Source organism: Centroberyx gerrardi, chromosome 23, assembly GCF_048128805.1.
Source record: "Centroberyx gerrardi isolate f3 chromosome 23, fCenGer3.hap1.cur.20231027, whole genome shotgun sequence".
NCBI lineage: Eukaryota > Metazoa > Chordata > Actinopteri > Beryciformes > Berycidae > Centroberyx > Centroberyx gerrardi.
Genome location: NC_136019.1, coordinates 11970073 through 11996651, shown reverse-complemented (window position 1 = coordinate 11996651; position 26579 = coordinate 11970073). Strand labels below are relative to the sequence as shown.

Below are 26579 nucleotides of genomic sequence, written 5' to 3'. Positions count from 1 at the left end.
CTGGAGTATGGAGGCCTTGATGAAGGAAATGCCCAGCATGAGCGAGAGTGTGGCTATCAGTTTGTTTGTGTTACGCTTCTGGATGTATGCTGCATGTTTATGTGTGTGTGCCCATACATAAATGCATGCGTGCGTGAGTTTTGCATATCTGTGTTTACATGTGTGGTAGGCAGAGGGAGGAATAGCTGGTGGCTGCTTTGCTAGTGTCTCTCCCTGCTTTCATCTCTAATAAGGCCTGATTTAAGGATGACCAGAGCGCACCAGGAATAGCGCCTCGCCTCTCATTTCCTTTGCAGCCAGTAGAGATGAGATCTCTTCAAAATATTTAGCCAGGGAATAACGATGTTTGATTTGACTCTCTTCTGGGTGTGTCTGTGCGAGGCCTATTTTCGCCCACTGCTGCCTCTGAGCGAGAACACACAGAGAGGCTATGTCCACAAAACAAAACATCAGATCGTTGCTTATGGATGATGCTAGGATGGTATTTCTGTGCTAGGCCTATAGCATGAAGAGCTGCTGTGTTGCCCTGTTGTTAGTGTGAGTCACACTTGGTTTTATAGCTTAGTGCGTCTCAGTGAGATGCTCCTGATCAGCTCAGGTTGAATTCAGCGTGAGCACGCTGCATTTCAGATGCCCAACATCTGAAGGAAGTGTTGTTCCAACAACACTGGAGGTAAAACATAAATCATCTGGCTTTCTGAATCTGCAAAGAAAGGTGTTTTGGATACTGCAAATAGGTATTTTAACTGAGTATGGATTTATTATGAACTGGGTTTTAATGTGTTATCATCAGAAAACATCCAGCTGTGTGTTTTAGAACAGAAAGAAATGAAAAGCAGATATCCTCAAAGCTTTATTGAACAAACACAAATTATTGCCTTACTGAGGTAAACTGCTCTCCTGCGGGTTATGGGAAAGAAAAGGATAGATGAGTTTGTATTGGGTATTAATTAGTATTAATTAGGTAGTTTTTGCTGGCAAGACACTTTATTAAAACTTCCAATCTGATTGAATTTATTATTTATTGCGGCTAATCAAAGATAAACTGCGGCTTGGGAATCCTCTGGGAATGGGGGCGTATTTACCCACCTTGAGTTTCCTCAGCAGCCCAGCTCAAATTCTTCTGACATCCCAGCTAGAGAAACACACTGTAGTATTTACCTCATTACAGTCTGCACTCTCTCTGAGGAGCAAAGTCATTTGCATGGCTGCTTGTCAACCATGTTAATATTGACAAAGATTTGCACCCATTTTAATCATGCCACATAATAACAAAAGGTATACAAAGTTGTTTATGACTGCTCCACCGCTGAGCAAGAGGCACATTCCTTATTGCAGTGCACATTAAAAAAGATTGCACTTTGTTCCGAGCGGCAATTGCAAATCACAAACGTCGGAGAGGTAGAGGGGGAAAAAAAAGATGCCTGCAATGGCAGTTTGAGTCTAACGAAAATGCATTTACATATTAAACCACACAGCGCCGTGCAGAGCAAGGCTCTCTGTTTGAATTGCACGCTCCAGCCTGCCTTCCCTCACTGTATGCAGTAGCAGGGCCCTCGCTGTTGTGACTGCGGTACCGTAAATTTGAAGTTGTTTACGGATGCTGCCATCTTGGTGCGCTCCGGGAGGGAAACTTGGAGCGGGGCCATTTACCGGCAGCTTGATGAGAGTGCAGTGAGGCGAGTTAATTAATACAACATCCCTGGGCCCACGGGCTAGGCTGCAAACCTAACCTAGGAGGGAGGAGGAGGAGAGGGAGAGAGACACAGACACACAGAGAGAGAGAGGAAGACAGAGGAAGGGACAGGAGGAAGAATAAGGATAGGGAATCATAGCTGTGTAGAGAGAGGATAAGAGATAAGAAGAGTGAGAAGGACAGGACAGAGGGATGAGGGTATCTGTCTGTACTGGGAGACAATGTGAAATCATGCAGAGAGACATCGTCATCTGGCTGAATTACGGTCATCTCCAGCTTGATCAAACCCCGAATGTGCCAATCGATGTAGCAGTGACCAATTTCAGAGGAATGTCAGGCAACAGATCTGATTTGACGCTGATATGACACATAGATTTAGTGTTAAAGTCCCTTCATCTATCACAATGGGGTTTCCCCCCCCCCCCCGGTGGAGACACGCCTTTCAGTGCTTTCTGCTCTGTCACACTGGAATAAAAGTACAACTAGATAGCTGCATACCACTGCTGAAGTTAGATAGATAAGGCAACTGACAGCAGATGCGCGCTCCAGTCAGAGAAGACTACATAAAAACGGAAGAACCCGAGGTATCGAGAGCCGATCGGCTTCAACAGACATGAAAGCAACGGATCCATCGGCCTCCAAGACCTCTTAAACAGAGCCGAAATGGAGCGACTTTGCTTTCTCTTCCACTGCAACAGATTCGGTAAACTGCGAGCCGAGATGTTTTCACCCATGGCACTGTAGTTGTTGCTTCCCCTTAACTTTGCCTCAGTGGGAAAACTCTTGTCTGTTGAGCTCCATCAAACAAGAGAAAAACTTGCCTGGAGACAGGGGGGTCCGTGGGGAGGTCCTCGCCTCCCCCTCTCACTCTTTCTCTCGCTCTCTCCTTATGTATCCATTTATTTTAGCTGCTGAAAAATAACTTTGGGACCAAGGTTGTCAAACAACACTTTTTTTTTTCTTTTTACCCCCATACTGAGATGCAGTCTATGGGTAAAAAATAAAGCAAATAACAATCTGCAAACTCAGCTTTCCAAGAGCATTCTTTATTGTATTACATTACCAATGCAAGTCTGTGAGCCAAGGAGTGAATACCGTCTTAAAGTGGACAATGGTATCCAGCCTAGCTCAGACTGACCAGCGCTCCCCTAGCCTAAACAATGATATCAATGTTTTATATTCAGCTCTCTCATTCATTGTGGACACTACTTGGTTTATCACTTCTGCAAATCAGCCGAACGACTGGAGCAAAACACTGTAAATGGCACGGCTGCCAACAGACACAAAAGAGATAGGGGCTATAAATACCCTGAATAAATCCTCCTAATCAAAAAAAACGGGGGAAGCATGAGTTGTGTTAATGTAGGGAACTGGTGGCTGAATCCCATTTTAAATGCTTTCGCCAGCCTTTCCTTTTGGTTAGTGTTTAGAATTCACTCGATAATTACCAAATTAAAATGCATGTAGGAGTCTGTGCAGTTGTGGTGGGAAAAGATAAGGCCGCGGAGAGTAGGGGGGGAAAAAAAGTAAACCGGAGGCCTATCAGTCAGCTCTGAATTGCTTTATAATTACTGAGATGCAGAGACATAATTTCCTTCTAAAAATAATGCAAAGTTTCATTTTCCCTTCCCCTCCCTTAATACTGTTGTGGGGGGAAAGAGCCGGCCTGAATGCATTGGCTTAACCTCTTCGTGTATTAGGCGGTGTGGTGCCAATGTTAAGCACAGTGTAGCCTAGTTTCTGCACAGCGTGAATGTTGCTGCCTCCCCGTTTTGGGATTGGAGGAAGAATCCAAATTCTGACACATTGGGGTTGTATTCATGAATATGACACACTGTCTGGCTGAAGTTCTTTTAACTTGTTGGAGTTTTATTTGCATATATTTCACACGTCACAAGTCTTAATCTTTTGTGTATGGCAACACAAAATTATATCATTTATTATACAAATTTATTATACACTGTGTATATAGACAGGAGTTGGATCTGTAGGTATCATTTAGATAATTTGGCCTTAATTATACTGAACCTGGAGACATGTTGACAACTTAATGGGGTATATGACACAGTTTAGGTAGACATATTGGGTATTAATGTTTTATTATGCTTACTAAAAGTAGAGATTTTAATTTTCAGGCCATGGGATGGTTGGGTATTTTCTGAAACAGTTCAAGGTTCCCTCTATACACACTATGCATGCACTGTTCATAGGAAGCTGTTTGAGTGTCTTAATTGTCTCACAGAGGCAACCAGTTGCCCCAAGTTACGGCCAATTGGAGCAGAGGCCGCCTTGAAACACTAATATCTAAAGTTAAGTTTACCCAGAAGGGTCTTTAGCTGATTTGGTAGTCTTGTGTTGTCTCTTTTATTGTTTTGCAATAACAAAAACAGCACCCATATATAAAACAGAAAAGACAGTCAACCTAACAGACTAGACAACAGGGAAAAGAAAAGAGGAGAAGAAAAATTAAACAGCTATTTTTAGCCTGGTACTATCGTTTAGTCCCATTTGGGTATTTGGGAAACTTGCATGTTTCTTTGCAAGGATTGTGCAATATTTAAAGGGGCAATTCGCCAAAAAATGCATTTAAGCACTACACAAGTTATTCAATGCGGCTGCTATCAGCTAAAAAATAATCATTAAAATGAACATGATTTAGTGTTACTGTAAGTAATCAGGATATATTCATTTAGACAATAGGGCTGTGATTAAAGGCATTTATAATCATGGTAAACGCCCAAATCTGGGAAAATAAGAGTGTTAGGAGGCCTATAACCCATACTATATACTGGTTTGTGATTTTACAATGGTATTTTAATTTATTATAGATAGATTTAAGAAATAACACATACCTCCTTTCTGGATTTTTGGCCTATATTTTTGGAAGAATTCTCTAGGAAAGGAAAGCAAAGGAAAGGAAAGGAAATGTAGCAAGGTTGCAGACGGCGGTATATGCGACGACTGGCAGGTTCTCCTATGATGAAATATTGATGGGACTGACTTTGATTCTGCAATAGGCACTTTTGATCCAGATCTGTCGCGGCAGAAAAGAGACGCCCCCCTCCTCCTTCCTCAGGTGTATCGCTGGTCTTTCGCTTTAGAAAAATGCCATCCACTCTCCACTACCTTTGATCAAATGTGTAGACTTTTCACTAGTGGCGGAGATCAATGGCCTGTGCATACAAGCAAGGCAGACGCCGTAGCTCCATAACTCAATATGTTGCCGGATAAGCGCGCTTTGGGTAAGCGCCAACCACGGGGCTTTGCAGTTGTAAGTCAGTTGTTGGCTGCTTTATTTATCATGACTGCTGTTGCTACAGTATAAGTGATGACTGCATCAACACACAATCTGGGAAAAGTCACTATTGACTTCCTTGCTATTTTAGCTGAATAGTGACGGTGTCTCTTTGCTGTCTGCACTCATATGAAAGCGCGAGCCAGAGCCTATATGCCCCTTCCAAAAGAAAAAAAACAAGCATTTCATTATTTAAAGAGGTTGTTTTTATTTACAGAATCTGAAATTGATGGCACACATGGGCTGAAACTACAGTGAGTGTGTTCATTTCTTCACATTTTAGTAGATCACCCTGGTGTGGGTGTATATAATGCATCTCTACATGAATGCTGGTTGCTGTCTCTTTGTGCTCTTGATAGTATTAATACTACCAAGCGCTCCTCCTATGGTCTGTCCACAATCCAGCGTGTGTGTGTGTGTGTGTGTGCGCGTGTGACACAGAGAGAGTATGATGTGTCCGATGCGGTGTTGTGTCCCTGGGTAATGGAGCAGAGAGCCATCTGTCCGTCTGGCCGACCATCCGTCTGGCTCCTCAGATCCTATCAGTGTGTCTCACCTGGTAATGAAAAGCTAGCAGGTACTCTGCTACAGCGCTTTAAAATGGATGACTTCCCTGCACAGTGGAGGCTGGTGCGCACGCCAAGTCACTCGCTCTCCTATCACTCCCCCCCCCCCCCCCCCCCCTCCTCACTCCTCTTCTTGCACTCTCTCTCTTACTCCCCCCCCAACCCCCCCCCCCCCCCCCCCCCAACCCCCCCCTCCTCCCTGCAGCGTACAAACACACATCGCTGAGGATCTATATTTGCTTTAGCGAGGGAAAGGGGAGGGGGGGGGGTCCGCTTATTTGATCTTTATTTGGGGCGTTGTGCGGCCGTTGTGCGGCCGTGCGCGATGACCACGAGAGCAAATATGAACAGGCGAGAAAAGGTGGCGAGGTTGCCTGAATATGTGATCCGCAATCACAACAACACCGCATTTGTTTTCCAGCTATCCCTAATGAAATTCCAGTATTTGTTTTGAAAAAGAAAAAGAAAAAAAATAGCATTGCCGTGAAAAATGGGCTCCCTCATTGTTTGCCCTTGCAAGCGCATTTATTGCTTAGCGGAAGAACGCAGTACCTCTTCCTTCTTCTTCTTCTTCTTCTTCTTCTCCCCCTCTGGTAACCTATATTATGTAATGCAAAAATAATGACCCAGCCGTGGCCGTTGCTGCATGTTTGAAATTCAAAACAGCGACGCAAAGACTGTGCTTCAGTAATAATTTGCCATAATTGTATAAGTATGTGGAAACTGCAACGCAAAATGGAGCAATGACTATTATCAGGTTGATAACCAATAATTACTTACAAACTCTGAGCTCATTAAGCAGCTCCTGTGGAGAAAGCGAGCTCAATATAGCCCTCCAGAATCCCCTCCCCTCTCCCACCAGGATCCCACTGCGTTCTCTCCCTCTCCCTGCATCCCACTTTCTCTCTTTTCTTCTCCTTTCTTCATCCCAATCTGCTTCTCATTCCGTCTCTTATCCTTGTTGTTCTATTTCAATCACTTTCCATCTCCTCAGTTAGGCCTCCTCTTCTTCTTTCTCTCTCTCTCTCCCTCTCTTGGCCTTCCATCCTCTATCTGTGACTTGCGATCACTGTAATCTTTCTCCTCTCCCACATTTCCCTGCTAAATCCCAACATCCTGTTTATTTATGTACATGGCACGCCGCTCTCCACCTCCCTCCTCTCGCTCTCTCTCTCTCTCTCTCTATTCTTTCTCTCTCTGGAAGATTAACCATCCCCTCTGCATCTCCTCTCATCTATCATCCTAATGGGGGCTACAAGAGGGAAAAAAAACAACAATTTACACCGGGAGAAACGGCCACAGAAGGGCGAGGGAACCGTTTGGATTGCCGCTGTCAAGCAAGTTCCAGTCTGTCACGAGGATTATTTACATTGTGCCGGTGGTTCAGGCAGCAGAACTCCTCTAAAGTGCTGAAATTGTCATCTGCAAGGTTATACATACATTCTGCACCGCGCACATACACATACACACCGACACACCAACATCTACCACTGTTAAAGTGGCAGGAACCCCGCTGATTGATGGTTGTTTTCATCAGAATTGTTACAGAATTCATGCACAGGCCCCCGCAAAAAACTGTGTCCTCAATTCTCATATTGTTGGGCGTGGTCCAAGAAACAAATGCATCGTTGTAAGCAGTCCACAGGATTCTGCATAAGAATCATTCTGTCCAATAATATACACTACTACTGCATCATACAAACTGAGTGAAATGGATGGATGGACATATATGTTCAAAGTTTGATTATGGATGGATTGGATGCAAAATGGCAAAAGAATTGAAGTGGAGATACAGGTATTGATAGAATTTCCATTTAAAGGGCATTAAGTGAAGTATTACGCAATTTCAGTCAGGTAGACTACTTATCATTCATTCATTCATGCTTTCTCTTTACCCAATCAGAGTTGGTGAACACTTTCCCTCTTTTTCCAGAGAACCAATCAGAGTTAGCCGTCACTTCCCTCTCTTTTTCAAAGAGCCAATCGTCTAAGTGACGTTTTTCATTCGAGCATTCATCCTAGTCTCTCCTGACTGAAGTATCTATCAGTGACCAGTAGATATTGCAACAACATCAAACAACATAGAACAACATAGAACTCACAACCTCTCCCCCATCCCCTTGGATTATGGTGGCCCATAATTCACACAAACAATAAAGTTACATAATGAGTAAGCTAGCTAATTAGAGTAGAGATCCAGTAGAAAGTGAGTAATGTATCACCATGCAAAATACTGTAATAATAGCGCTGGGTCATTTTCTTTTTTGGCTTGAGAACGAGGCTTTTTAGCCTTCGCGGCTGAAATGTCTCGTGACAGTTGCTTGCTTATAGCACCGAACTCCACTGCTGAGCTGTTGGAAATGCGAGCTGGTGGTGGTGGGGGGATTGAAACACTCCGGTGGGCAGGGAGTTTATGTATCCAAACCAGAGTACGGGCCAAAAAGTGAGTTTCCAAAGCCAGAAATCTCAGCAGCTGGCAAAATAACCGTTGAGTCACTGGTACTGATCAACAACCCTACAAACCCCCGCAGATATATTATGGTCACTCTGCGTTGCGGGCCAGTAGAAAGCGTACTTATTGCCCCTTTATGCCAAGGATAAACAGTGACGCTCCCTCCCCGAACCCGCTCTCGCACTCAGCCTCATCTACTAAGTGGGAGATGCCAACTGCGGGAAGCCCCTGGTAACCACATGCTATCACAGCTCGGCCTCCCAGCCTCCAACCGCGACACGCTTACACTCATCCACTCCACAGGGGAAGTGTTGAGCCTCACTCGCCGACGTGAGAGCACAAACACTCACCCTCCACTAGATAGGCAGCGCCGCTTATACACCCCACCTCCCCCCCCCCTTTCCCTCCCCTGCCGCCTCTCCCAGTTTCACATCTTTCTCTCTCTCTGCTCCTCCCATCGCTGTTGTCTCCTCTGTCGGTTTGTCTCTCGGTCTGTTTGTCTCTCTCCTCCTCTCAAAGCGCAGTTTTCCCTCAAGCGCTATCCCACTCTCTGTCATTTTTTGTTGTTGTTTATTTGTCTATCTGTGTATCTCTTTCTCTTCCTCCCCCTCGCTCTCCCATCCCCCTGTCAATATTATTCTTTGTTCATCTGCATCTCTAATTCTCTCGCTCTCTCCCATTCCTCCGCTGTGGCAGCCAGCCCTCCTCCCGATTAAGGCGAAGTGTGATGCCGAGGCCTATAGCCACATGCTACTCTGGCTAGTGTGCAGCCACTGTGTTCTGCATGGCCGTTCCTTGAAAATACCAATGTTTTTGGCATAAGTTCCTATGTTGTTCTTGCCTCAGAGTGGTATTAGACATATTTTGCCATTATTGAGACAGTAATCTCATTTTTTCCTGAAAAACTGCACAGTAAACCTAGAATTCAGCCTCTGTGGAAGAGCCTCCTCTAGTGCTCGTCACACACTCTAATTAAGGCAAAATGCAGCAACTTTACAGAAAAAAGTGGCTCACAAAGTATGACATTTTCATCAGATGTGGTGATACACTGTGTGTTTTTTAGGTGCTTATGGTATTCTAAAATAAATTGGAACCATATGGTAGACATTGTACTACACAATAGCTGCCAATCTGAATAACCTCAATAATGCAAAACATGCCAAACAATGGCTTGAGGTATCACCTTCTCCAAGGCAAAACAAAAAGGATCAGAATTTTGTTAAAATTATACTTAAATCATTAAATCAATAAGATGAAACCCTGAAATATCTTCAGCTCATATTTATTTGTAAGGTACTGGGACCAAAGAAGCCCTGAGTTTATTTGGAATACACACACAGCAGCAATTGTAATATTTAGACAGCCATACTGTACTATCGCTCTCCACAACATACATTTTTCACTCAAAGACCAGCAGAGACTGGGTGTGTTGGACTTTGCGTGTCGGACTGCATTCTCACAAGCCAAACGCCTTGAAAACAGTGTGCCATTTGAAAAATATGTAGGCTAGAGGCTGACTGTGAAGCACGCTGTCAGTATCGTGACTGAATACATGGGAGTAAAAGTGGGGACGCGAGGGAGATGGATGTCACTGTCGCACGCCGACTCGACGCCAGCGCCCTTTTTTCCCTCTCAACCCCGGGGGTAGAACTGGCCTTCCTTCAAAGGAGGAAGCTTAAAAACAATCTCCAAAAGAGGCAGAGCGGCGTTGGATAGTGGTGGGCGTCAGTCAACCAGTCAGTCAGTCAGTCAGTCAGTCAGTCAGGCAGGCAGGCAGGCAGGCAGGCGAGGCCCCGCTGTCTCCCACTCCAGAGAACAGGTACCCTGAACTAGTTTCAACAAAGCTGAGTCGGGGATTTAATGCAATATAAAGCCTCTGGGCCCTTTTAGCAATTTGGAGTCAACACACAAATACGCCCACGCTCAACTGTGGAAAGACTTCCCATCCCTGCCCCTTCATGTGCAAATGTGCTGACTGGAGGTGTGTAAGTGTGTGTGCCCGCGTGTGTCTGTGTGCGCTCAGCTTGTGCTTAGTTTCCCTACTGAATCCTTCCTGCAACTCCCTCACTCCGTTTTCTGATCTCTAGCAGCACATCAATGGCCAGTCAGTTCAAAAACAGACTACAGAAATCCAAAGCGTTTCCCCCCCCCCTCCCCCAAAACGCCTGGCCATTTACACCATAATATTCCAGTGTAGTTCCAGCCCACGCTGTGTGGTGTGAAGCGTGCGAGTAATTCAGCTCATGATGATCATTCAGCACAGTGAGTAGTGGTTGATGCCATGCAGATTGTTGAATCTGTACCTTTTGGAGTGTAGATTTTGCCCTTGCCTCGTACAGAAAACAATCTTTATGAGACACCATCAAAGGGTCGGCGTATGGAAATGATGCACTATAAAGTTTTCCCCAGATGCCAATAATGCAATGGTGCCATCTGCAATATCAGAAGGAGTGCTGCTCTTGACATTCTCCATGTGATTGGCAGCATTTCCAGCTGTTGGTAGAGTTAAGAGCCTGTGTAGGCTTTTTTTTTTTTTTGATGCTGACATCAACTTGGGCATCTGTTGCACAATTTGCAACTCCCAGTTGAATGAGGGAGAGACTCGTGTACAATGACAGTGTGTCATTCCCTGGAGACGAACGTTAACTTTCCTGATGGGGAGTCAAAACGGATTACTTTCTCAGCAGCAAAACACTGAGTTTTTGTCTTGCCAATTAAGCTGATTGATTGGGGTGTTTGCCTTTTAAGGAGGCAAATCCAGCAAGAGAAACACCATTCAAAGGTTTATAATTGAGATCTGAATTGTTGGATTTGTTCTTAGTGCAAATCAGTGCAATAGTAGCTTCATATTTTTGCTGTATTAATACATCTTGGTTAATGCAAATCACTCCAACTTTGACAAATGACCAAAACCTAATCTGTTAACCTTCACTAGTAAATGTTGGAGTTGAGCTTCGGAGGAGCGTGTGTATATATGCACAAATACCTTTCCTCCAACCCGCTTGACACCTTCAACAAACCTGACAATTATTCTGGAAACCGAAGGTGAAAGCAAATAGTGAGATTTGCCATCAAATGCGACGCGTGGATGGGAGCTGAAGCCGGATAAATAAAAAGCAGCAGTCCCTCGGCTGCAGAGCCTGAGGCCATTGCATTGCTAGCAGGCAAACAGCCGCCCAGACCGCCCCAGCAGGGAAGAGATGTATCAGCCAGCCTGTTGGACACCTAACAGTTGATTTAGCCACTCCATAATGAGGAGAGGGACTCTACTGTGGAAACTCCACAATCTGTTACATAACATCATAAATAACATCATAAACAGTAATAACTAGATTGCTAACACTGACAGACACTGACTTTGTGAAATTGAGAAACTGTGTACTCAATATAAAATAAATCACTAATAATAGTGATATCTGTACAATATACTTTGGGTATATGGTAACATGGTTGCACAACTCAAGGTTCATATTTCATATTCATTCATCTTTTGAAATATATTGCCAATCAAAAATAATTTGGTAACAGCTGCATAAGAAGGCAGAGTTAAATGTAATGTAAGGCTAGTATTAGTGCATTGCAGTAGCATAAAGTGCCACTATAATAAAGTACAAGGATGCAGTCTAACAAGCCCCTTTTATTTTTCATTAAGATTGGGGCAGTTATTTGATACAACAATTACTTTATTGGCAATGTCATTCAATACTGCACTTGATCTAGCTGCACTTGAAATATCCACTCTAGTAACCTTGTTATAGACTTTAACTGTAAATCCTAATAAAGAAAATATTGCAGTGTTAAAAATAACCAAACAAAACGTACATGCACACAGAACAAGAGAGATACACTAAAATCATGTTTACTAAACAGTTCTCAACAAAAGAATAACATCAGAAGTGATGACAACTTGTCACCCGGCTGAGCTCAAATATTAACATGTAACAGAAATAAAGCTCTAACAATTAATGACATTTTAAAGAGTCCAGGAACAGTGTTATTGAAACACAGATTCTGACCTTAGCAATTATTGCTTGGAAGTGTATACGTTGTGACAACACAGATGTCAGGGGGGACCCTCGGGACCCCGGTCTGTCACTGCAGGCTAGCTAGGAGGGCTAAAGCTAATTTGGGCTAGGCCAGTGAGGGGAGGGTCACAGTTCACTGTGTACGCCCTGCTGCTTTAGCACCGGCTGACAGGCCACAGGAGTCTGAAAGTCCATGATGTACTGGCATTTGCTGGGCTCCCTCACCGATCGCAAGGCTGTCTCCGTCCCGCATGTCAGTGTGACCTAGAAAAGCACAAGAAAGAAAAGTTGAGGTGATGTGGGGAGAGGAGACGCTGCTAGCCTAAGCCAAGAGCCATGTCGGTTTTGTCTCGACCGAGGACGCTCTCCTACCTCTTGTTTTAGTGGCTTGCCAAGCGTGACCATTTATTGTAATACTTTTGTGGGATTGTGTGGGAAATGAAGGAGTGGAAATTCACCGCAAATGACAAAATTATGCAAAAATTACCAGCGGCGCTCACAGCGATTTGTCGAGACTCGAGCGTATTCAGGTCTCCTCAAATGAAATTACAGTACGTGGAGACTGAAGTATCTTTCGCCGCTGCCCTATCTAATATCGCAGCGTACGGGAGCCAAGGTGATACTGCGGCGCGGGGACACTGTGGAGTTATGGGACATCGCTGCCTCGGTCCCCATGTGTGAGCAGGACACGCTAGGATGTGATTACCACTGTCATGACTTTAATAGGTGACTTTGACGCCCTCTGCAAGAGAGTGGAAGGGAAAAACAACTTATTTTACTTCTAGGGGGTTTCCATAGCAACCCCTCACATCATACTGCACCCTGTACAGACAATCCCTCTAGCGAACAAAGGCACCTGGAGAGAGAGCGAGAGAGGGAGAGAGAGATAGGAACCTGACAGGTATTATTGTGCTGAAGTTTCAGACTGGTACAACTAGTGATTTAGTTTTGTCCCATACTTGGATTAAAAATAGTGCCTTTTGTTGTGTCACTTAGTATCGTGTTATACGGTGGTATTAAATGGGTGTGTGTCGGTTTGTGTGAGACAAAGTGTGTTTTTGTGCGTGGGTGTGTGTGTGTCTGTGTACTGGTGGTTTGGTTTTGGATTTCTGCAGGTACCAGGGCCGCTGATTGACTTTCAGCTGTGTTATCGCTTTCAAAAGAAGCGTGGCTTTACCAGATACTTCACGTGCGTTCATTCATTGCTAGCCTTCGTTTCAGAAGTGGGGTAGGCTGGAAAAGTGGTGCTTAGATAGAAAGATACTGTCTTGTCCTGCAAGAGGAAATTATTTTCATTTCATTTTTTGGACGGAGAGCTTGTGAAGCCGTCTCATTTGTGATTACTGCAGCAGAATAAAATGAAGCTACTATCGCGATTCATATTTTTTGTCCCACGATACGTATTGTCACATTGTTGTATTGCGATATATTGAATTTCGATACATCGTCCCATCCCTACTAAAGAACAGTAATACAAGACAATGATAGTTCACAGCACACAGAGAGAGCCAGAAGGTTGCCGGTTCAGATACCCAGAGTGTAGTGTCTGTTGAGGTGCCCTTGAGCAAGGCACTTAACCCCCAACTGCTCCAATAGAGCCGCTAAGTGGCTGTTAGTAGGAGACTGTAGCTGCACTGGGCAGCTCCCTGCTGTGAATATATGGAACTATATGAATGCGAGGCAGGGCGTTGCTGGAAAAGAGCAAGTGTGCTTGAGCAAGTGTCGACTTTCTCTGGATAAATAAAGGTTGAAAAATAATGTGGAGAGAGTGGGTTAGATAGGGAACAGAGCCACAAAGGGTGCCAGGTGGATAAGAATAGTCTAAACTCACAGCTTTCACACGCAATCGTCACTATCCTGCACCTCGAATTTAATTAATAACTTCAATGGTCCGGCTGAACCTCTCCCCATGTCTGAGAGTCTTAAGGTGCACCGCATGTCCCCTGGCTTTGAATTACCTCAATATCCGCCATTGAAACAATACATCACCGGTCCCCCTACTGAAGTCTAAAGAGAGAAGCGTGTTTCACCAGAGAGAGAGAGAGCGCTGCGCAAAGCCGAGGTTCAGCATTTCAGATATAATGAGGGACGACTTCTGCCGAGACTTCATTTATGCCGACTGCACACGGTTGGGGGGGGAAAGGGAGAGTCGTATCAAAGGAATTCAATTTAGTCTTTTCAAAGGGGGCCCCTGGATGGCATGAGTACATACATCTGCAGACGGCATTTATTGGACTCCTATTTGAAGAGGGGGCCTGGCTAAGAAAATGAGATGATTAAACGTGCTACATTTTTAATTGAGCAAATTCCCCACACAAAATGTAAACGGATCTCGTGGATTTGACTGAAAGAGGGGACGCGGTGGGAGAGCGGAGAGCGGAGAGCAGAAGAGTTGAGGAGGAAGCTGCGAGTGAAAGCAACTGGAGCAACATTAACCGTAAAGTCGATGTAGGCTGACAGAGCAGAGGGGAGAAGAGCAAGCCAGCTTCCACCACTTGGCTTTGGACATAACATCTTTTTTTATGAGTGTTACTCTTTTAGTATTCACAACATTTTTGCCTCGGTTTGTTTTTACACACATTCTGCGTCCGTGAAACTAAGGTCCAATTCAGAATTGTAGTGCAGCGCCATGTTTGCCCCAGTCATGACATTGTTTATTCAAAAGGACAGGAGACATGTTTTCACTCTAAAACTGATTCCACTGTTCTATAAAAAAATGTGAAGCTAGAAATGGTTTGCTTATATTTGTGTTGCCTATTGCCGCTTCTTCTCTATCATAATCAATGGCGCAAAATGGACCAATATGTAAATTACAATGGGAGAAAGTCCCATAATTATTTTCCATCAGCGAGGCTTACCTTTCAGATCTAAGGGTCCCATATTTGACATGATCAATAAAACTCCAGATTGTGTTTTTAAGACCCTGTTTCACATCTTCTGTTCACAGAGTGGAACTGTAATGTGGCGTGCAAAGTGGCTTCTCTTTGTTTCCTCATCTTTTACTATATCCATCTGTCTGTCTATCCATCTGTTGACTTGCCAGTCTGTCCATGTGTATGTCTACCAGTTTGCCCATCTGTCTGTCCATCTATTAGTTTATTAGTGCCTATGTGATTGTCTGATTGTCTGCCTATCTGTTGTCCCCGGGACTTTCGGTCTACCATTCTCCAGTGTCTGTGCATATGTATGTGTGTGTATTTGGTTTGTGTGTGTGTTTGTTTGAGTGACACCTCCAGTACTGACCATAGTATTGCGGGTCGGTCCTTGCCAGCAGGGTTCTCCGCTCTCATACCTCATCTGACTGTACTGGTTCTCCGGTGTTCCTGCCCACGTCCCCCACTTCCTGAATTAGGGGAAAAAGAACATGGTCATTCTCAACATTTTGAAAAAGTGCCTGTGTAAAAAACAAAAAACAAAACAGTTTCTATCCATTAGTGCAGCCCCAATTCTATATAAACAGTTGGGACAAATCGAGCAAAGATACAAATATTTGCTATCACTAAACACCAGGTTGGCTTATTGAAAATCAGTTTCCCTCAGCAAAAATAAAAAGCTGGCAGGAAGGCCAGTCTGGCACCGCCCTCCGTTGGTTCCCAGCATTGGCGCTCTCTCCCATACCCTCTCTTCTTCGACAATGGAGGGGAAATATTAATTACCGTTTGTCAGAGTTAATTCTCTATACGATAGCACACGGGGGAAGGAGAAGAGAGGAACACAACGCCACTGAAGCCCATCCCAGGCGAGGCGGCGCCTGCCCAGTGCTAGCTAATTACATTCTCACCAAGTCTTTCAAGGGGAGTTAGTTAGGAGAACTAAAGCAAGCGAGGGTGCCAGTGGACACTGTCCAACACTGCCTGCAGAACCAACAGATGCCATTTGATAACACTTTCACTAGCTATCTAACTTTCTCTGATCATTTGAGCTGAACTTAAGCATGGTATATAGTGTGTTTCTTATAGGTGGCAGTGATATCTGTTGCATTTCACCCATGCTGCTGGTAAGTAGTCATTTTGTCAAACATTGAAATTCTGCATTTGCTGCATAGGTGATTGAAGTCTTCTTTAAAAGGTCTGTTGCTCTTCTCTGATCTCTCTCATCATTCTGCCCTACAAAGGCAAACAGCAGGAACTATTTTTTGTCTGATTCAAAGGCCAAAATGCTAAATACTAAATGCTGTACTATCCACTTGTGCACCAGCAATACTTTTGTTGGGACAGAAGATAAATAATGAAGTTATTCTTATCGGTTTCATCAGTTATTGCTGTTTGGGTAAAAAAAAAAGGTCTGTACCCCCTTTTTTTTATATGACTTTTATATGACTTTTTATATGAATCTAGCCTCGTTGTCAATGTTCTGTTAATCATTCTGGGTAAAGAGCTACAAAAGCCCATAAATTGAACGCATTGTTCTTTTAATCTGCGTAAGTGCTTTTCTCACCAATGCCAAGTCTCACCAAGTGCACAATAGATGATCGATGGGCGTACTTCGACCTTAGGGCAGGGGATTAAAGAGGCGAAGTCCGTTTAGTTCTTTTGCATTTACATAAAATATAAGAGAAGCTAATCGGCTATATTTCATTACCTATTGTCATATTTATATCGGTTATGTCAACTGATTAAATTGATGCTCACCACAACATTGATATCTGTTTGCGGTACTACAATGACAATTTGTTCCATTACAGTGACAGCCATTTCCATTATTGTTTTGGCTCTTATAATGAACATCATCCCCCTAAAAAGGCTTCCACTGCATTTAGACAGAATTTCACTTTCAGTCAAGTGAGGCAAGCGTTTACTCGGTGTCAAAACATTTGCTGTGGTGTCACTTTCTCAACATAAAGGAAAGAAAATGTTCATCTCCAAAGAGCTTTTCTCACAGGAACAAATAGATGTTACTGTCTAGTTATGTCGGATTGCTCCGAACAAACCAGTCAGCTCGCATTACTGAATACATTTATCCATGATTTGATCGAACTGATTTTTTTTCCCAAACATCAAACAGCAATAACTATAAATATTAAATGACAGACTTAGCTGAAAGTAATGACACAGAAGAGATCATTTTCTGAGGGACTGAATAGAGTTTGGGACGTGCTGAAGAAACACAAACCTTGCCCGTGCGTGCGTGGTGTTATTTTGGCCAACAACGATAGAATTTCCTCCACATTTCTTTCAACAGCACTCTTTACTCTCATTTGACCGTAACCGAGGGAAAACATGGAGCTCTCTTTGATTTCAAAAAGCACTCTCCAGCCTTTACAGACACACGGCTGTGTTAAGGTCCCCGAGTGTGGCTTTTCTGCCGCCCGTGACGTGCATGGCTTATTTAAGATGTCTGAACAGGTCAGTCAGAGGTGAATTGCTCACACAAGTGGAAGCCGGCTGGGCCCGAGCGTCTCGCCTTTTTCCTTCCAGCCTGTTTGATTGGGTTTTAGCACTCGGTTAGCACTAGGAGGCCCTCAAATGGATTGCTGTCAGGGCCAGGAGACGTGGCGAGCGGAGAAAGTGACAGTGCTCCGGCTCTCGCGACCAGTTGACTGGCGATCCCTTGCGCCTCACCTCTATACGCTCCCCCCTCGCCTGCTCTCCATTCAGTTGCTTCCCTTACCTCCCATTCTCGCTCTGTCAGCCCTCCCGCGCCCCAGGAGGCAGCGTCAGGCCCTGTCAATTAGGCTCCAGTTATCACTGAGATGTGGCCGACACACTCCAGTCATTTGGACTCACAGGAGTCACGAGATGGAACCTTATTGACAGATCGTTCGCTGTAATAATACCTCCTCGCACACGGTATTGGCAGACCATTTTCTACAGTCATTCTACAGTTATCACCAGTCTGTGGAGAGGAGCCATGCACAGCTAGTTATTTACACTAGCATTTGGAAAAGAGCACTTTTGGCCTTATTGCTTCACTTCTCCACAATTTGTGTTGACATTTAAAAACTGTGAAATGCATACCTCGGCATCAGATTGCATGAAGAATATATGTTCCTCGCTGACCCGGTGACATACAGTATAGCACAGGCTCAACTTGCAAAATGGACCCCCCCTGGAGCAATGTCAACTCTATTTTCTCATCCAATTTATCACTGTTTGGCTTTAAGCTGCAACCATGATACACACGATGCTCCATGCCCATAACAGCGGCTCACTTGCACTTGTCTTATCTGCATTACTGTATGTATTTCCTTCACCTCCTACCGTAACATGTTGGCTGATCTGCTGCTCCTGTCTACAGCCCAGCAGGACACCCTGTTCGCCCGCCCGACAGAAAGCTCAGTAGGGAAGGTGCGCACCCAAGCATTAACATTCAGATCACTTAGGCTACCTAGACTAGCATCTTCAAGAGTAGAAAAAAAAAGGCAGAACACACACATTTTATTTTTTTAGTCCGCTGCGTAAGAGAGGGGTTAAGAAAAGACAAATGTAATCAAAGCCAAGTATGTAAATAGATTTGCGCTGGTGGAGGACAGAAAATTGCCTTCTTGCTTTTGTGGAAATCCATTTCCGACCACATGGAGACAAGGGGGATCATGAATGCAGACTTCCTTTTAATGATTAATGATGGGAGATATTGAACACATGCTCTTTTTGGGGCTTAAAACGCCAGGAATCTTGTTTATAGATATCTGGGCTATGATTCATTCTTTGTCTGGCCTTCTCTAATGCCATAAAATGCACCTTCCATCACAGATAAACCTGTAATGGTAGAATATCTAGCCAGCTAAACCTATTATCCATACATTTGTGTTGCATTGTGGGTGAGATAGTGGGCCTCTGAGAACTCCATCCCAGCACCAGACATGCTTCTAACCACAGACATTAGAGAGTCAATCTCATTTAATTTCGCCTCTGAATCACTAAGGTGTGATTTCTATTGACACTCAGAATAGCAGATGGAGACGTGATTTAATTACATCCAGTACACACAAAAATACCATTAAAATTGCAGTTTCCGCTCCATGACACCTTAAAGGCTAAGAAGTATAGAGGGAAGTTGGCTGCAAGAAAGTGAGAATGAATAGAAAAGAATCACGGCATTAGATGCTATATCTGAGTAAAATGTAAAGCAAAACTCAAATCTGCCAATTTTGGAATTTAAGAATATGCAAAAGATTTTTTGTAGCGATTAATGGAAAAAAGTGGTGTTAGAATATCCACATTGTTTAACTGATTTTTATAATCTAATCCTCATTAAGAATAATTAGCTTTTTTTAAAAAAAAAAAAAAAAAGCTGATTAGCTTTCTTTTCTTATTCCGATAATGGCTTGAGCTGATATAAGCTCCTCTTATTTTTTTAAAACGATGCGGTCGCCAGTGATTCTGTTTTAAACTTCATCGCAGCGCTAATCCGTACGCCTCGAGTGATAAATCCCGAAGATCCACAGCTAATCTCGCCCAGCACTGAGAGGAGAGTTAGCCCCTCCAATATAGCCACACATCAACCTGTCAGAAGCAATTATCATTTAGACAACTCTACTCTGGTGTTTAAACACCCCGCAGATACTGAGGGGAGACAAAAATCTGGGCCAAAAGTGTATGTGTGCGGGCCTTGATGTGTGTGCGGGCCTTGATGTGTGTGTATGTGTGTGTGAGCATGTTTTGAGACCCTAGGACTTCACTGGAGAGCGGCTGGATGAACAAAACCACAGGCAAAAAAGAACAGAATGGTGGCCCCCTTTGGTATCTCAGTGGTTTCCTCAAGTAGACTGAATACAAATTTGCTCATTTGCCTTCGGTGCTATCTTTGTGTGTATTCATTAGAAAGTCGACTGAAACAACATCGAAGCATTATCATATCTATATGACACACGCGGGGCTGTGGCGGGTGAACAGGTCTGCGTGCATATATGAACATATGGAACATGTTTGCATTTATACGCAATGTTTGCATGTGTATTGTATGTATGGGAATCACATTTGCATTAGCATGAAGTAGATGATGTGCACGATGTCCTGGTGAGTGTTATGACATGAACAGCCATGAACAGACACTAGCATGCACAATGAAGAAAATCACAAGTTTCTGCTTTTGAAAATACTAATTACTAGATAGACACTAGTAGGTGTTGCATAGTGCTTACTCGAGTTGTAGGATACTTGTGGTAGGACACAGTAAGGTCAAGAAAAGACCGCCTTGTACAGTATAATTACCCTCAATTTGAGATGCATGGAGAGCATCAACATCAAGCCAGGTCCTTTAAATATACTCCAGTCATTTTTCAGCTGATGGAAAGGTAGCAACTGTCAACATCAGGATGCGTCAACTCAGCATCAAATTACTCGTAAATGCTACTCTAACACCCAGCTCCTCATACTGAATCCTAACCTTATGCATTACTAATGACATACCTGTGTTAAGATGGTGTAAAGTCTGTGCTTATTATCCTCACCTCCGGATACCTACTGTAGCATCCACTCATTAGCTGCCACTGCAATGAATTATACCTCACAGCTACGCTTTTCAGCGCTTTAACAAGGGGTCTGGAGTAGCGAGTTAGTCCCCTCACCATGCCGTTAATGCGATAATCATTTGCAGCACGAGACGCAGCGCCGCACTCGCAGGCGGAGAGTGCAATTTAAGATCCGCCGGTTGATCCTGATGTGGTGCAGCAACAGCAGGAAAAAGGCCACACTCGCATAGCCGGGTGACGCCAAGCACCGTCGACCTCTGCCACTCACGTAAGGTCACCAATTAGAGAGCGGCGCTTTTGAGCCGAGCCTCACTCTGTCATTACTGTGCCAGTCACCGATGCCCCCCTCGCCCCCTGCCACCCAGTGTGCCCAGCGCCTTAATAAATAATTCATACACATAGGAACATGTGAAGGGGGCATGCTGGGTGCTCAGTCAGGGCCTTGCTTTCACTTCATTTCATATGATTGATATACAAAGAAGGCATTTATAGCTCCTTTTTCTCTGCCCATTGAATAGTTATTTCAGAGCTGTGGGGTACAGAACAGGACTTACACATAACAGTCTGCACAGTCTAACCAAATACAGGAGAGTATGTGAGAATATAAACAAATCTTTAAGACGTCAATCACTGAATTTGCAGATGGCACTGCTGGAGGTTTTGGTTCGGTGCCACCATTCTGTTGGCCAGTTGTCTTGTGTAGAGCGCATTTGACCAACAAAATTACAGTCTAATTACGGACGGATGAGTAACATTCACGGCACCTTTTGTTTCGCATTCGCTGCACATACATCCAGGCCATTTTATAGACAGTTATAAAACGAACTCAGGGCGCATATTTCATCAGCACCTCCCAACAGATATGAATCAGGGCTGATGTCAAACCCAAATCAGTATTCTGTTAACAGCTCACTTGTGCCTCATTAACGACTGGGCTAGATGTTGCCATGGCTACCCAGCAGAAAGGCCATCAGGGGTTCACAGTGTCAGCCCCCCCCCCCCCCCCCCCCCCCCCGCTCTCCACTCCCTACCACTTTAACCCTCTCCTCAGACACAGAAGAGTCATTACCCCTTGCCTTGAGTGGCAGATAAGGAGGGGGCTGTGGGACCATATAGAATGTAAACACCACAAGGTATAGACCTCAAATTTCATATTTAAAATGGCTGTGTAACATAAATTATAGTTTTGTGAAAGCGCCTCAGTATCTGCCTGCCTGTCAGTGGGCTATACTATACTGTGTGATGCTCCTCTCGAGTGTTGGGCATTAAGCGGCTGCCATGTTTCCAGGTAAAGAGGGCCCCTCTCTTCGCTAATGGAACTCCAGCGAATGACCTTGACAGCTTGAAAACGAGCGCATTAAGTAGAACACTTTAATGTATAATTATGCACTTGTTCCAGTGGAACTGTCACCACTCTGTGGGTTAAATCATTACGGCTCAGAATAAATGAAAAAAATAAAATCAATCCTTTTTTCAAATGCCTATCAAAACAATTAAAAGACAGAACTGGCTTTGATATGAACACATGAAAGGGAGCATCGCTCCGCTCATTAAGTGAGCGCACTCAGAAGATGGTAGAAGTAAGCAAAGCAACAAAGAGCAAGGCAACAAACACTGCCATTAGTCATCTTACAAACAGATTATGCATGGGATTGTGATGTGCTCTTATTTTGGACAAAATGGTTTGAATAAGCATCAAATCAGAATAATAGGATATACAAAGGCAGCACTTGGCGTATTAAGACTGTTCCAACTTGCGCTGACGTTCAATAATATTCTGCAGGCACCGTGTCAAACATGTTTGCGAGCAATGTCCTGGTGCCTCAGTGGGCTGTATCATGTAATGTGCTTGTGATGTTATTGGTTCAGGTCTGGTGTCATACAGTCTCACTCAATGAAGGGGAAATGTCTCAATAATAACCTTTTAAAAAGTAGGTCTGACTTTTGTTCCAACTACTTTACCCCTAGTATATCATAATTTCAGGATCAAATTAAAGAAATATGATAAAGAACATCTCATAGATTTGTCCTCGGTGTGCCCCTATAGTCTCAACCTCAGCTACAGAGGAGATACCTCCTTACTAAAATTTGAGAATTAGATCCATAACATTCTTAATTCTAATAGCTTATTTCACCTTAGCTTCACTTTTAAAATAGCCTATATCGAACTAAAGAATATATATGGAGACTATAAACATTTTTAGTGATTTAATCAATATTTTAGCCAAAAGGAACTTGAACTGGGAATTAAAAATGATCGTTATGACGAGATGGTTCAGTACGTACAGTAAAACACCCAATGTATCCATTTGCAACAGATATTAAATCAAAAGTTAGGTTGTTTTGTAAAGAACTGATGAAGTGTGTCATTCCCAGATTGAATCTCAGGTTGATGTTCAATTTGGTTGTGCTCACTTGTAACCTGCTCAAGTTCCAATAGTTTTACAGTAATATCGTACAGCTCCCTCGTGATTGCTCTGCAATAAAATGGCCACCTATTGAGATAATTAGCTACTTTTCTTCTGTTTATACATGCGCAGCCACTGCAGAAAACTGCAAGTGAACAGTAATTAATCTTAAAAGGAGAAGGGATGTGATACATTTTCTGTCAGAACTTCCTTACTTTTAATACTTTTAAAAAGGCACTGGGGTTTTTCAGCTGCCCTCATGAGGAATTGGCTATTATTGATCAAATGAACACATTTCCATATTACCATGGCCACAGAGTAGAGTTTCTCTTTTTTTTTTTGGCCTGTGCCCATAAATTTGCTCAGCTGGATCATTCAAGCTAAGGCCTCTCAAAGGACTTTGACAGCCTGGAGGCTTTCACATTGCTGCACCTCTTTCTCTCAGCACCTGGGGATTTTCTCTAACACATTCTGGGGACCTTTTTATTTAGAGAGCGTACACCCTTTACAAGGAGTGCATGATGGCGAAACAATACAGGGTCACTCCAGCGCTGGTTGTAAAATGAGCCCGGCAATAGGTCTTTGAAAGCATCATTGTAATGCTGCGTTTGTACTCGGCTCCAGAAGAAGATCTGTAGACAGCGTGCGTATGTCTATACCGCTACAAACAGCCCTATTTGTATTTTCCACGGTGGCCAGCACATCCCACTCTCTGTGGGGCTGCTCCGCGCTGTCGTTTCCACTGCCTGGCTCCTGCCTGCCGCATTCGCAGTGGGCATACGCAGTCATTCACTGTGGTTTCAATGTTGCTAGGCTACCTCACTTCTCCACTGTTTTCTGTTTGAAAATCTACTGTTCAATAAAGCAGTTCAAGGGAGACCTGTGGGTTTGAATACTGAGCAATGTTAACCTGCAAGAGTAACTGACAACACTAATAACCCTTTTGGCTTTCACAATAGGCCTTTTCTTTTTTTCCCCTAACTCCGTAGCACAGCAGTACTATATGTGCCTCCATGGTTCACGTGTCTCCTTCAATCACAATATTCATACATGGGGACATTTATGGCCTTCGCTGGGTGTATTTTCCTGTTTTAAAGTGTGCGATTTGAGTCATAACCACAGTGGTGAAAATGTTCCTTGCATGGTCTTCCACTGTTCTTTCATGTGTTGTATTATCCACCCAGCGCCGTCTAAATACAAGAATACTTATTATTCCTGTTTTGTCTATCCTATTCTCAGCATTTGGATGTTGGACATATTCCAAGCTTAGACTGTCAAACACTGTGGGTTTCCAAGGTTAAAGGGTGAACAAGCAAGCTGCTCTCCGGGTCCTGCGCAATTTCAGCGCCGCCTTCTCTCCCTCCTGATGTGCTCTCAGTGATGATGAGTGGAGAGCAGTTTGACCCCGCCGCAGAAAGAGGGGCCTAGCTCCTTGAACCTTGCGGGGCCGCACACGCCGACCCCACGACCCCGGCTGCGTGGCCACCTGATTTCCCTGGAGTCCCAAAACAAAAACTCATTGGGTGACCCCTCAACTGATCCCTCGCTCCTCTAAAGCCCATGTAAATTATCCCATCCCCCTCTGTCTAGAGGCAAAAAAAAACAGATTGCTGAGCAGCGCTGGGCTGGAGATACTACTAGTCTTACAATGCTGCATCTTTTTCGATTTGTTATTTTCTAGCCACACATTATAAATGTCTATAGATTCTTGTTTGATGTAGGTTTTATTTTTTAAATCATACTTTCTAAACTCTTTTTCTACCATCTTTTATCTCTACTGACCTTTGGGAGACTATGAATTCAAAACATTTCTATTACATTGTTCACTTAATATAGAGAATGAAGGTTTTTGAGTTCTTGAGATTTGTCTGGCCCCCCTACTGTTACATATCATGCGGCTGGAGCTATTTCCACGTGTTTATCCTAAGCAAACTCTAAAAAGGGCCACATAAATATTTCAGCTGCACTTCTGCTCATGGTGAAAGGTTATTATGGCCGAGCGGCGTTCTGAGGGCATACTTTAAGTGCTGTTTTCAGTAGCTGTTGTTGTGTTTGTTGTTGTTGTTAGCAGTTAGGAAGAAAATGGCTGGAATGCAGCTAATTACTCGATGTTGACTGTACTTCCCGGGGACTAACGTTTTAAAAGTTAAATGAAGGAGACAGATAGTGAGCTACAGTACTGTATGTATTTATGTTCAGCCACTGCGGCTGTTTGAAAGAAAATAAAAATGAGGTTTTATAGTGGGTACATTGCTAACTGGAAGCTGAGGTGTAGTACATACAGATTTATGCCGTTGTCTGGTGTTATTCTATTGTTTCTTATTTTAAACAGTGGGAGATGGGCACGCAACCCTGGGGCAGAACATTTGTGTGTTCAGTGTCTCTGCCTATGAGAAGCTGAGACGACATTTCCCTTTGCTCTGTGATTTGTCATTGTTTATCCAATGGCAGTATAATGTCAGTGCATTCAAATAGTCTTCCTGAGGCTTACAATCTTGGAGTTATTGTTTTACCTTCTTTGCAAAGATACCGTGACGTTACATTTAGCAAGTTTTGCAACTCGGCACTTTAGCATTGCTAGCTGACAGCAACTACAATACACTAACATTAGCTTAAAATGCCAACATTACCATACTGCCAGCAGGTATCTCTTTTATTATCTTTTTGTCTGTCATTTTGCTTAGATATTCACAAAGATAGAGCTACAGGTGTTTACTTTTGTAACTGTCAAGCTATCATTCTTGCTGATTTGATACTTGCTGAGCTTGGCTAAACTACTAGCCATGTTGCATTTTATGGTAATGTTCGTTAACTGCAATGTACTTTATAGCTAAATGTCAATTTAATTTATTATGTTAAGCTGGAAAGGAAGGTGTCATATTGGTAAGCATGGATAAATAGGCCTAAAAGTAAAATGACTAACACTAAGATAGTGAGGGTTAGCATAATACTTACTTAATACTATAATACTTTTGCTGTAGGTTGCATACGATGAATATATTTGATTGTATTCCTGCTTTGGCGGTTGAATGTCCCACCCCAGGTCAACGTGCCACTTCGGCTGTGATGTTGCAGACAAACCCATCTACATCTTAGAGGCCTATGAGATACAAATTAATTTGATGTACTGGTGGCACATGGTGGTCAACATTCTGCTTCGATGTATATAATCTGTGTGTGTGTGTGTGTGTGTGTGTGTGTGTGTGTGTGTGGTCTGTCTCTGAAACTGTGTCAATAAGCCAATGCCTTTATGTTATGCAAGCTCATATTAGCAAAACAAGGTAAAGCAGCATGGTGTCTCCAGGAGTCATCAACTTTAGCCAAACCAGCCTCTACTGCACATCGTACTTCCTAACCTTATTGACAAGGTTAGGAATTGGCGAGGACTAATCAACTTCCAGCAGCACACACCGACTACTTCATTGACTGTATGCACTCTGTTTCTGTCCCTTACCCTACGGAGAGTTGGTGGAAAAGAACCCCTGTATGTTACCGTAGATCACTGATTTACATATAAATCTATCTGTTTGTCTGTCCAGGTGGTAGACTACCATGTGTGCTGGCTGTCCTGTCATTGTGCCCGGCATGTTTGCGTTCGGGCAGGGGGAGGGGGGACATTATGAAGATGGACGACGCTGTCACAGCGGGACGGTGTTTGTCGCAACGCGAGCATTTTCCCCTACTCTGTTATCATTATCATAGCTGATGTTATTGTTACAGTAGC

The 26579-nt window shown here is 43.6% G+C and overlaps 1 protein-coding gene across 2 annotated transcripts in view; it reads right to left on the bottom strand.

Moving 5' to 3' along the window:
• Nucleotides 1–11649: 11649 nt before the first annotated feature.
• The window catches only part of LOC139914361 (glucosidase 2 subunit beta-like), a 125332-nt gene continuing 110402 nt past the window's right edge, over nucleotides 11650–26579 (bottom strand). For both annotated transcript variants that reach the window (XM_071902661.2, XM_071902668.2), the window contains 2 exons: nucleotides 15278–15377; nucleotides 11650–12298 (listed from right to left, as the gene is read on the bottom strand). In XM_071902661.2, the coding sequence (XP_071758762.1) occupies nucleotides 12161–12298; nucleotides 15278–15377 (238 nt within the window). In that variant the 3' untranslated portion in view covers nucleotides 11650–12160. The remainder of the gene's footprint in view (nucleotides 12299–15277; nucleotides 15378–26579) is intronic.